Below are 12,589 nucleotides of genomic sequence, written 5' to 3'. Positions count from 1 at the left end.
TAGTTTACTTCGCTACTTGATTTGTTGAGAGATTATATTATAATTCATAAAAAAAAAACACAGCTAAATTATTAATTCAAAATTATAATAATTTATTAAGAGATCAGCAGCCTTGCTTTGACAAAATTACAATAACACCCGCTTTCAGTACTACAGCTCCTACGCCTGCTAAGCCACACAGTAGAGGATTATTACGACGATGATCGTGATTGACATATCTACCGCCCAATCAAAAGCTATCAAAACAGGGCCGGCCCAGCCCCCCATCATTATGTGGGCGGGGCTTTATTGGAGGGGGCAGGGCGCAAGTTATCATGGAGGATCAGTAGGCAACTTGCGGCCAGAAGAGAAGGGCAGCTCCCGCTCTGATCCCCTGGACTTTACTCAACTGCGCTCCGCTCTAAAACAAACCCACCAACAACCACTTTCAAACATGGATATGAAGAAGAGGATTACTTTAGAGCTGCGGAACCGGAGCCCAGCGGAGGTAAGCGACTTATTCCGTAATAAGAGGGTAATTGTTGTCCGTGATGCGCGTCCGGAGCCCGGACCCAGCCGCTCGCCTTTCAGCTCTCACTTCCATGATTTACTTAAGATGGACTTACCGTCTGTTAAACTGTTTATATTAAGACGCTGATAAGGTGAAGTGGAGCCTAGTTTGTAAAGGGTTTTTTTCAGTCTGTTTGCAGCATCCCCTGGGTTGCTCGGTTGTACCGCCCCCCCGCTTCTCCTCTCCGTTAAATTCCGTCTCTCACTCCGACTCAACGGTCGATACGCGCTGCTAATTCCCTTAACTTGTTCTCCTATAACACAAACTTTCCTCTTATTTCGGCTGCTCGGTGAAACTTTATTTAAAGAATAAATATTTTTAGCGTTTAGCCTTTTTTAGAGTACAGCGGAGGTAAACAACAACTCATCTGATGTCCGTTAGACTCCCCGTCCTTTCCGAGCGGACATTTTTAAGTCACCGACACTTTAAACTTCGACGACATTGTCTAACGGAGGACTTTCTTTCAACAGGTCCGGTTACGCCATGTCTGAAAATGATTCATTGTCGTATTGTGTTTGTTTTTCGGGTCATGTTTTCGCGGTGGTTTCGGTTCGACCCGAAGCAAAGGTCGGACACAGGCGGAGCGGCGCTCTTCACCGAGCTACGGAAAGCGGATTAGCCTTCGTGTCCAGCGGAATTTTTAGACGACGACGGAGAAAAATGTCGACGCTGCGAGTCCGTGACCTACAGAAACCGGTCAAAACGAGGCTGCGTTACACCGCGACCCCCCGTCACGGTAACGGGGTTACAAGTAACGGCCTTTACTCCCAAAGCCTTTAAAGGAAATGAGATTAATGTGGCTCCTTTAAAGCTCTGAAGGCAGACATTTATGTGTCCGGCTGCGTCGTCTGTTTCCATAAACCAGGACTTTAGAAAATACAAAACTATGTGTGGATTATGTAACCAAGTCAGGTTAAATAATACTCCCAGGTTAATTTGAACAGATGAAACGCTGCGGTCATGTTTTATAAATTGGGGGAATCCGGCAGATGGTTAATGCAGAGCCACCTCCACCTCCTCCTCCTCCTGCAGCGCTGTGCATGCAGATTACAGAGGGTTAAACCCTGCACAGATGATGATGGAGCTGCAGGCTGATGCTCTGCTCAGGCTCTCACGTTATATAAGCATGGAAGACCAAAGGACTCTGGGAAATAAAAGCACCTACCAGTAATCTTTCATAAAATTTGACTGATTTAATTGTTTAATCATTTTTTACTTCTTAACAATGTAATAATATATAAACGCATAGTAGTAAAACCTTTAGTTAACACTTGGCATGTTCTTTTAAGTCCTAATGAAATGCAAATTACAGACTGAGAATGATACAATTTATAGAAATCACTGGGTATAACTTCTAGCAAACACATTCCTGACGTTCCGGCACCAAGGAGATGATTCGTTCATGGACATCTGGTCGAGCTCTGAATTCCTCTGACTTCATTTCTGATAAATTAAACACTTCTAACATGTTTGAATTGCTCTGGATTATTGTCATACGCAATACAGGTATTTCTGAGATATTTAGTAATCTTGTATAAATTCAGTTTAGGTTCTTTATATAGCGCCAATTCACAACACATGTCATCTTAAGGCACTTTACAGTCACCAGATCATGCAGTCAGATTGATTCACGGTTTTCTTTCTAAGGAAAACCAGTTGATTGCATCGACTCATTGACTGGAATGCAATCCCTCACACTAAGCATGCTTGTAGCCACAGTGGAGAGGAAAAACTCCCTTTTAACAGGAGAAACCTCCAGCAGAACGAGGCTCAGTGTGGGCGGCCATCTGCCGAGGCCGACTGGTGTTCAAAGAGATGGAAGCAAGAGATACGAAAAGCAGCTGTAAAAGGCGCCCCCGTCCAGGAAACACACAGCCAGGCAGTTGGGCTTTGAGCCAACTCCTATGTCAGAGGATGAAGAGAGCACATCCAGCCAGTCAGAGAAACATCTATATTCAAAGGTGTTGATGGCAGCAGCACAGCTGATATTTCTCTCCAGGATGGAGTCACAGCCAAACAGGAACAGACGAGGCAAAGCTACTATTAGAAAAAGCAGAGAGAGCAGGACGTTAGCGATTGTTCACAGTTTTAGTTTAGGTTTACCTCCATTGGATAGATAAGTTAATGTTTAAGTAAAAAAAAAAAAAAAAAGATGAAAATGATTTGTTTTTATTATAACCAGTAGGGGGCAGCATAACAGATCACCTCACAGCAGCTCATCCTTATGCCAAACTGTCTCACTGACTACCTGCATCCCAATTTCCTCTCTGAGGTGTTCCTCTTTTTTGCCCCATCTTCACAACATCTGGTCCCATATCTGCCTCATCTGCAAACAATCAGTCTTTTCTCTGCATCTGTTTGTCTGAGCTGTTCCTCTATACTCACATTCAGACCCTCCTTTTGCCACTGCTGCCATCTCAAAATCACACCTGATGTGATGTCAGCCTTTCCCCTCTACTCGTTTCCCCCTTTCGCCTTGGTTTTGCTCTGCTTTTCATTTTTGGGAAAATTGATCCTGGATACTTTAACTTGTTTTCCTTCAGTACTTGTAGTCATTGCAAATTTAGGAAAAATCACTGTGTCATCTGCAAACGATATAATCCATGGGGACTAATGTCTGACACCAGCTTCTGTCCTTTCCATTGCCATCACAAAGACCTAGGAATGATCTAAATGTAGTTTACCTAAAATACATAAATAGTCATTTTTATACTCAAGAAGCAGAATAACCATGATAAATACATTTTACATGTACATGCAGTATGAACAAATTTATTTACTTTACTATCTAATGCCCATGACTTTTCCTTTTCTTCGTTATAGTTATTTTCTGATCAGTTAATATATTTAATTGAATAATTAAAAATTAATTGATAATATAATCAGGTGGACCAGTTTAGGTATTTATTAATAAATTTACAAATGAATATCATTGCTTTTCCGACTCATCTCCATTCCATTTTAGATAATTTCTGCGAGATCCCAAAAAAAAAAGACTCAACTAGCATCCATTTTCTGCAGTTAAAAAGTGGTTGAAAAATAAACATTTAAAAAGAATGATGATTTAGGACAGTATTTGATGAAAGCACCCTTTGCGTTTCAGGTCGTGGAGCTGGTGGTGGACAACAGTCGGTCAGCTGATGGAGAGGTCGAGGGTCTGACGGACGAGTTCACAGAGCTGGAGTTTCTCAGTGTGGTCAACGTGGGTCTGAGCTCACTGGCGAAGCTGCCTTCGCTGCCCAAACTTCGTAAGGTGAGCCTTCCTTAACAGTCAGATGAACTTAAAAAAGGAGACCTTGTAATTCCAAAATAGACGTCATTGTAATCCCACCAATCTTAGATTTTAAAATCAAAAGTTATTTTAGACTTAAATGCAAGCTGCGAGGATTAATTAAGCTACATATAAATCTCTACAGATTTATATTGTAGAGTTTATATGTGTGTGTACTATAGATCTACAGATCAGATGGAAAGTGTGAAGATGGGAAGTGTAGTTCACCAGTTGATCCAATAGGTGTCACCATCGTGTTCGTTTTAATAAAATGAAAATAAGCGGTGACTGTAGGCACTATTGAAAGCATCAATGAATCTGCAACACAATAACACAGATATATTATCAAACTTCCAGATAATAGCTCTTAGCATGAGGTTTGTATTGAACACATTGGAAGTAGAAAATATGTTTTATTTTTATCTCTTTTACTGGTAACATGACAAATATAAGCTTTAGTAGACTCAGGTTTGACGTTTCCTTGATCAATGTGGCTGTTTTCCTGCTTCCATAAATTGGACCTTCTCATTTTCTCCCTCTTAGGTTAAGATCTATATATTTCCACATTATTTTGGAAGAATTTTTCTTAAAATAAAGCTCTTCCTATGTTGTTTCACAAAGTTCTGGACTTTCTTTTCTCCCATATTCAAACGACATGATTTATTTATTTATGCATTCATTTACTAATTTATTGTTATGTGTTTGACCCCTGCTTCCCAGTCAAAGCAGCATTAAATTATTAGGCATACGATGTTTATTCCTGAGGTTTAAGGGTCACCCTAACCCTAGTGTGTTCATTCAGTCGGTGTTGCATCCACAATGGGCTGCTGTTTTGACATTTTAGCTAAATTTCTGAAATGTTTTTTGCTCATCTTTAACTCCGTAAAGCACCGGTCCATCTATTTTAACAGATTCTCTTTAACTCAACTCTCTTTCTTATCCCTCAGTTGGAGCTGAGTGACAACAACCTATCGGGGTCTCTGGAGACTCTTGCACAGAAATGTCCCAACCTGACCTACCTCAACCTGAGTGGGAACAAGATCAAAGAGCTGAGCACGTTGGAGGCGCTGGTCAGTGTCTTCAGTTAGTCTGATTTATTTAAGGTTTAAAAGAAATTAATGTTACTGTTTGAAGATACTTACTTTATACGGTGTTTTATGATTCACAGCAAAACCTGAAGAGTCTGCAGAGTCTGGATCTGTTTAATTGTGAGATCACCTCTCTGGAGGACTACAGGGAGAGCGTGTTCGAGCTGCTACCTCAGGTGACCTACCTGGACGGCTTCGACCAGGAGGACAACGAGGCCCCAGACTCTGAGGCCGACGACGATGGTGAGAGAACGAGCTCACAGAAACGACTCAGCAGTCGCTGTCAGCTTGGCCCGAGTTCAGTGGTGGTCTCTGTTCACAGACGAGGACGGCGAGGACAGGGCGGGGCCGACCGGGGATTACGGAGAGGAGGATGACGAAGAAGAGGATGAGGATGGCTCAGAGGGAAGAGAGGTGGGGCTGAGCTTTCAGGTGAACCAGGCCAATCAGGTGGGCAACTTAGCAGAGAAACAGCAGGATTGGTAGCAGTCCCCACCCCTCTCCCTCCCTCCCATCCCATCATGCATCAGGGCTGGATCAGACAGAGAGCAGAGTTTCTTCTGGACTGAAGTTCAGTTCTCTGGCTGGTTGGATGAGTTTAGTCGACCCCGTTCAGCACCAAAACGACCACCTCTGACAGCACGCTGTTACTGCCTCCCTTAGAGACGCTTCCTGAAAGGTTCTATTAGATTTGCCACCATGCTTGTTGCATCACTGCGCGTCAGAGTTGGTCTTAAGGATGTTGGCTCTGTCTCCTTGTTGTTCTAGCCACTAGATAAAGAGCATCATTGTCTCATCTAAACGCTTTCAAAGAACATTTATAAACCTGCTCCCCTACATTTTTTTGTTCTTCAGGATTACGAAGATGAGGATGACTATGCAGACGAGGAAGGTGAGGATGTTGCAGCTAATTCAAGGCTGAATCCTGAAGAAAACCTGACAAAACTATTAACATCCCCTAATATTTTTCCCTTGTTATTGCATTGCAACCATAAGCTTTACTTGTTTCAGCTATAATTGAATGAAATAGAAACAGATCAACACAAATGACAAGGTGTGGCAGGCATTTATATTCCGAATCAGAGTCATCATGATGTTAGCCATTAGCTGGATGGAGGACAAATAGGGACAAAATAAATAATGATGTCCCAAGAAATAGATGAATATACTGTATAATGGATAAACACATTTTAAAGTCCTGCTAGGTAATAAAATGTACATTTTATGTATTAAATACATTAGTAGATTACCTTTGAATTAGAAAATGTACCAATTATTGGTTAAATACATAATTTTGCTATATGTTTTTTCATGACGTGGATGGCATGTCTTTAGGGCTTTGCCTAGGCACCAACAGTGGCTGAAATGCTGTGCTCCTTAAAATCCAGATATAATATATACATTTTAAAGGACCTGTATGTCATCTGTCTGCAGAGGATCTGCAGGGCGCTCAAGGAGAAAAGAGGAAGAGAGACGTAGATGACGAAGGCGAGGAAGACGACGACGATGAAGACAACTAGTCCTTCTGATGGCCGTCGCCTGTGTGTCGTCCTGCCCCATCTCAGTCCTCCTCTGGACCCAACCTCCACCAAGCAGCAGCAGCTGCCGTTTGCTGCGTCCCAAGATAGTTGGTTTCAGTTTGTTAGAGAGTCACTTGTTTTCTAGATAAAATTATATTTGTAGGGAAAGAGATATTATGTGAACTTTACCTGTTGGTTCCAGCTGAAGACTTCACACGTTTCCCTTTAAAAAAAAAAAAACCTGCTTCAGGGTCAAACTGGTGTCCGTCTGGTAAGCCGAACCCCGTCGCCGGTCAGCTGGAGTTCTGCTTCCTCGTCGCGACTTAGAGCACAGGGAATCATCTGAACTGGTTTCATTGCGAACTTCAGGGAGAACATTTTGAATCCAGTGCAGAGTGGAGAGCTGTTCAGTCCCACATTGAGACAAAAATTAGAACTGTGACAAATATCCACATTTAGGCTTTTAAAGTTCTTAACCGAACGTTGGCGGTAAAGATCACAGCAAACAGCTGAATCCCGTCTAAGCTACAGAAATGATAAAATAAGATTCCTTCAATTAAGTTTATTTACAATTAATTTCAGTAGGTAAATAAGATCATTTGCCAATGGAATGAATATTTTTACTCTTAAAATAAGACAATTAGATAATATGCACTTGAAATAATGTGTAATTATTTTATGTTATTATAAATGTATATTGTCTTGTTCCAATGGCAAAGTGTTTAACTTACCTCCTCAATTCGAGACAAAATTGACTTGTTTAAATAAAAAATTACATATTTAGATTTAAATCTTTTGCAATGTGAGCTTCAGAAATCATCAAATGTTTCTGTTAAATAATAAAATCCTCCCAGTTGAACCTGACAGCAGACTGGGACTGAGCAGGTCTATTTACCTGCACTGTTTTTGTTTGTCTTTAACTGGATTGATTCATTATTCCTTTCCAGTTACTCTGACTCTTTTATCTGTCCAGCTGTTTGGGAACCTTAAATTCTTCTCTCACTACATGCTTTTTTTTTTGTTGTGAAACCTTTAAAGTTGTCCTGTTTTAGGTGATCCTCCTGAAATTTCAGAACTACAGACTTTATAGAGAATCTATAAATAGCTGACTGGCACTGCAGCTGGTCCCCCTCCGTTTCACTGGTTCCTGTCAGAACCTTAGAGCCCTTCAGGGAAGTCGTCAGGCACGTAGTTTAAACCGCATCCTCTCCTCTAGTGATCAGTAGGCCTGCTGTTCCTCAGGTCCTGTTGTTTCAGTGTGAGTTTGACTTGTATGTTGTTTTTTGTGATAGCAAGGGAGTGGAAGGAAGTGATAGATTTGTGGATTTAATTTGGTTTGTGTGTTTTTTTTTTTTTTTTGGTAATGTTTCTTTCATGGTTTATGTGTTTATGGATCAGCAGCTGTTAATGTTTTTAAAACAAGCAGCTCCTTTTTAAGAAAAATTATCATGTTGTAACAGCTCAGGCTCCGCCCACTTCTGATTCTCAGATTCAAACATCCTAGATTCCTGATAAATGAAATGAAATATTGTTTACATTTCGTTAAGGTCTTGATAAGTTTTAAAGACTATTTCTGGACTTTATTGCCCATTTCAGTTTTTAAATCTTTGTTCTTTTCTCATTTCCTTTATTCTATCCTTCCTTACATCTGTTCTTCCTTTCTTGCTTCTGTCCGTTTGTCGTCCTTATTCTCTTTCTTCCTGATTCCCTTTGCTGCTTTTCTCAATCCTGTCTTGTCTTTCCTTTTCCTCTTCCCTCCTTCCTTCCTATCTGTAATAAACCTGTTTCCATCCTTTCTTTTTAGCCTAATTCTTCTTTCCTTTTGTCATGTTTTCCTCCCCTCTATGCGTTTAGTCTTTACTTCTCTTCTTTACATTCTTTATTAGTTGTTTCCCTCTTTTTTCCCTCCTTTTATTTGTCTTTTTCATTTTTTTCATCCTTTTTTCTTGCTCTCTTTTGTCACTCTTTCTACCCTACCATTTCTTTCTTTCTTTCCTTTTTTTTGCAGGTTTTGTATTTTAATCCTACCCTTGAAAAATCTGCAGTAAATACAAAATGAATTTACCGGTACATTCTTTTGAAATGGGCCAGAAACACATTAAGAGCTCAGCTAAGATAAGTCTGGATTTAGGATGTATTGGAAGCCTGGACTTAAAAAAGGGAGACATATTTGTTTTTCAGAGCTGTCATTTTAAATCAACATAAGTTCAACCTGCTGTTTGACTTTTTGTCTGTCATTTTGTTATTTTTATGATCTCTGACAGATCAGCATTAACAGTGTTCATTAAAATCTATTTATTATGAATTCAGTATGCAGTCTGGATTTATTTGCTCATCTACTGTTTTGACCTTTTTTGTGCTGTTGATTTCTGGGTAGAGATGCAACATACAGGAGGGGAGATTCAGCAGAGTGAGAAATATGAAACAAGTCCATGGCTGGACCTGTTGGCATAAAAACAAGATGGCTGTTGACCACACTGTAGAGCTCTCTAGTTTGTAGCTGATTTAGATTGCTCTAAATCATAAAAACAAATTGAAGTGCAAAGTGTAATGAGCTGATGTTAGGCAACTCTGATGCCCTTTTTTTTGGGATATAGTACAACATGCTCTGGATTTTGTAATAGAATAACGAAATTTAAAAAATACTAAATGCATTATCCTTTAATCCATACATTCATTATCTTCTGCTTATCTGATATTAACATCTGAGGTAACAGATCTTCAGTTGATCCCTCCTCCCCCTGCAGGACATCCAAACCTTTTTTTTTTCTCCTAAACTAAAGGAATAGAGATATTTCTTTCACTTTAAACATATTGGTATTTACTTTTCTGTCTTCTATAGTTCACCATTTAGGTCTGAGATGGACTTTAAAAAAACTCCAAAAACAAGTTAAAGAAGTCAAAATGAGAATATTTGGAATGAAATAACCAATAAATAAAAAAATCTGTAAATGCAACAACTATTACACCACAGAACCTGACTTTGTTTATACATGTTTTTAAAAAAAATCTTTTGATTGCATCGTTTCTTAAATAGTGATGCAGGATGTAGTTTTAATGCATTTGAAAATATAGGAGATTTGTCCTATTTAAAGTCCACAAGAATGTTCATGTTTTTCAAGCCCCTCAAAGACTCTCAACTTATGAAATGTCAATAAAAACCTTGTTTTGATTCATTTATAACCCAGAAAGGTGCTTTTAAAATTGTTTCACTTATCAAGACTTTCTAGATGCAATGTTTTAAAACAAAATGGTTATGTTTCTATTAAATTTATCAGTAAAGTTGGGTTTGACTTACGTTAAGTATGATAGGTTTTGAATTAACAAGAAATAAATACACTTAATAAGAGTCATCATTCAGGGGTAGCTGTTACTGTGCTTATGCACTATACAGTATATGAACATACTTCTAAGTAGGGAAACATATTTGTACCATGAGTATCATGAATCTTCTTTTAATTAGGGATTGGTGGGTCTGAATGTAACACATAAGGAACTTTACAAAAAACAACTTGCATAATAACTAGTTGTTTTGAAGGCTAGTGGAAAATTCAACAGAATAAACTGAATCACTCACCCATCCAATCAGAGGCTCATCCGTCTGTGATGCAACCCAATCAGCATCGGACCACAATTCCACAAAGTCCAGTCTAAATTACATTTTAATTGACTGCTACCCAACCTAGCGTCTGCTAAGTTGGCCTGCAATATTGAACTGTTCTTGGACGTCCTTGATTGAACCCTCCTCCATCTCCTTCTCCACCTCTGCCACAAGCTGCATCCGTCCCCTTCTTCACTCTGCTGCTGCCTTGTTCCATCAGATGATTCTGGATTGACTGCATTCATGAGGCACGCCCAGTCGGTCGAGCAGAAGACTGCCATGTTTAGCCTGGTTCTGATTCCCAAGGGAAGTTTTTTTTTCTCTCCACCGTCACCCCATGCTTTCTCAATATATAGGTTCATATGAACCTGTGCCTCATTCCAGCTGCCATCCACCTCCATTCTTTCCCAGTTCCACCACCAGTTTCAGGATTCATCCTCACTGTCATTCTTCAGTTCATCCCTATAATCAGAGTGGATTTAAGTGCTGATGTTTCCTACTGAGGTTTGAACACTAAAGTTTTAAATACTGTATCAAATTCTTCTAATTGCATTATTTGAGTGAGTTTTTTTAGGTAGATATTAATGCAATACACTTGTTTCACCTTTTGAGTCAAACTGCAAAACTTTATATATTCTGTAGTTTCAAAACTATCCTGCAGGGGGCAATCTTTTCTTCCCTTTGATATCTTCCTGCTGAGTTTTAAGTAATGCATTCATTCAATCATTTAAAAAGATATATATTTTAGTTAAGCCTAATAGACAAAGTGAAGAAAAATTTCCCATATTTAGTTCTTTTATTCTATTAGATCAAAACTAAATCAAGCTCCTTTCATGTCTTCCCTTTTACTCTCTTGTTTTGCTTTTGCAATGTTTGATCAGCTGTTTGTCTCTCCCCTGATAATACATCCCTGACACAACTGTTCAGGAACAAGAGGAGAGATCGGTTTGAAACCAGCCAGATTAAAGCAGGAGAAAAGGAAATAAGGAAAGGAATCTAGGAGGTGAGATCAGGGCGCTCCCTGTCATGACCTCCATTGCCCAACCCCCCTTTTTCTCCTCCTCTTGATCCACTTTGTGGAATTTAAACAGCTCAGATAGATAAATTGTCCTTTGATGGAGACGACAGCTGCGGCTACACACACATTAACAGTCACAGGTCTCCTCCATCCTCCCCTGGGAGCTTCCTGTCTGACTACCTCCCTGGAGAAAACACTTCAAACTGCTTATAATGTATTCAGCTGTCGGCCACAGGCTGCAGATAGGTCACTAAGAGGTCTGCTAATCACAGGCGATCTCTCATCAAGTAGGATTTAGTGCTATGATATGTTTTAAAGCAGAGACTATGTTTTGATCTTGGAAAAGCTCGTTATGGAGCTGCATCCCAAATAAGTCACTTGGTTTCTGGTATGCAAGATGCTGTGAGGTGTAAAGACATGGAGCACCAGTAACAAATTTAAACAATCAATGAACAATCAAAGGGGATTGATTTTTGAGTGAGGCTTTGGGTGGGTCATTCACACTGTTTTATAATGGAAGGAGAGAGAATCATGAGCTTGAATTGCCTTCTTTTTAGAATAGGTTCCAGATGTTTCGACATTTTTTAGACTTCTGGAAAAAAAAAAAAATTAAAAATATTGTAATGCAAGTAGTTTTACAGTGAAACCATATTAGTGTATTATTTTAAACATCTTTCATTACAATGCCCTTTGCTTTTGTATATGCTGTTCACAGAGGTGTCAAGTAACGAAGTACAAATACGTCTTTACTGTACTTGAGTACATTTTTTAGGTATCTATACTTTTCTCCATTACTTATTTTTCTTCCTACTTCTGACTTCTACTCGTTACATTTTCACACAAGTATCTGTACTTTCTATTCAAGTTGATTCTTTAACTTTTACCAGTGTTTTTAAACTGCAATATCTATATTTCTGCTCGAGTAACAAATGTGTGTACTTTTGACATCACTGGCTGTTCAGGATCAGGATAGTAGGTGGGATATAAGTAAGTTCAATTGTCAGATGCAGCAGGAAAAGGGGGGTAAGGAACTGAACAAGTTCGACTGGGTCAGGGTATTAAAACTAGTTATTGCCTAATTAAGGTCATTAGCTTCAAGCCAAACTGACCCCAGCGAATTATATCCCCTTTACCATAGTTTTATTCTAGACTTATCAAGAGCCTTCATAGTTAAAAAGCCCATGATACAAAGTGACATGTTTTCACATATTTTATCTAAATATATAATAAAGGTAACAGATTGATATACAAGTATTAACACTATTTACTATTAAACAAAAATAAATGATGTCAAGACAATTGTCTGTAGACCTCCAAAACAGATGGAGTTGAGGCTGAAATCAGGGGAGAAGCAGTGTTGGGCACGTTACTTTTAAGTAATTAGTTATAGTTACTAGTTACTTCTTCCAAAAAGTAACTGAATTAGTAACTGAGTTACTCCGCAATAAAAGTAACTGGTTACTAGTAAAAGTAACTATTGCGTTACTTTTGCGAGTGTATGAAATTAATAACTGGGGATGTCTAATTCTGAAATCCTGTGT

General features: G+C 39.2%; 1 protein-coding gene across 2 annotated transcripts; it reads left to right on the top strand.

Moving 5' to 3' along the window:
- The first annotated feature begins 304 nt into the window (after positions 1-304).
- On the top strand, positions 305-7,040 carry anp32e (acidic nuclear phosphoprotein 32 family member E). Of its 2 annotated transcripts, none has more exons than XM_015375066.1 (7): positions 305-487; positions 3,654-3,803; positions 4,769-4,891; positions 4,990-5,152; positions 5,232-5,359; positions 5,765-5,801; positions 6,344-7,040. In XM_015375066.1, exons 1-7 carry the CDS (start codon positions 434-436, stop codon positions 6,427-6,429), a joined length of 741 nt encoding a protein of 246 aa, XP_015230552.1. In that variant the 5' UTR covers positions 305-433; the 3' UTR covers positions 6,430-7,040. The 2 variants fall into 2 exon arrangements, with proteins under 2 accessions (XP_015230552.1, XP_015230553.1); XM_015375067.1 differs by having other exon boundaries at positions 5,232-5,323; positions 6,344-7,037.
- The last annotated feature ends 5,549 nt before the right edge of the window (positions 7,041-12,589 follow it).

This window comes from Cyprinodon variegatus, unplaced genomic scaffold (genome assembly GCF_000732505.1).
Source record: "Cyprinodon variegatus isolate N-32 unplaced genomic scaffold, C_variegatus-1.0 Scaffold112, whole genome shotgun sequence".
In the NCBI taxonomy this organism is placed as follows: Eukaryota; Metazoa; Chordata; class Actinopteri; order Cyprinodontiformes; family Cyprinodontidae; genus Cyprinodon; species Cyprinodon variegatus.
The sequence above is the reverse complement of the archived record's forward strand: the minus strand, read 5'-3'. Positions and strand labels throughout refer to the sequence as shown.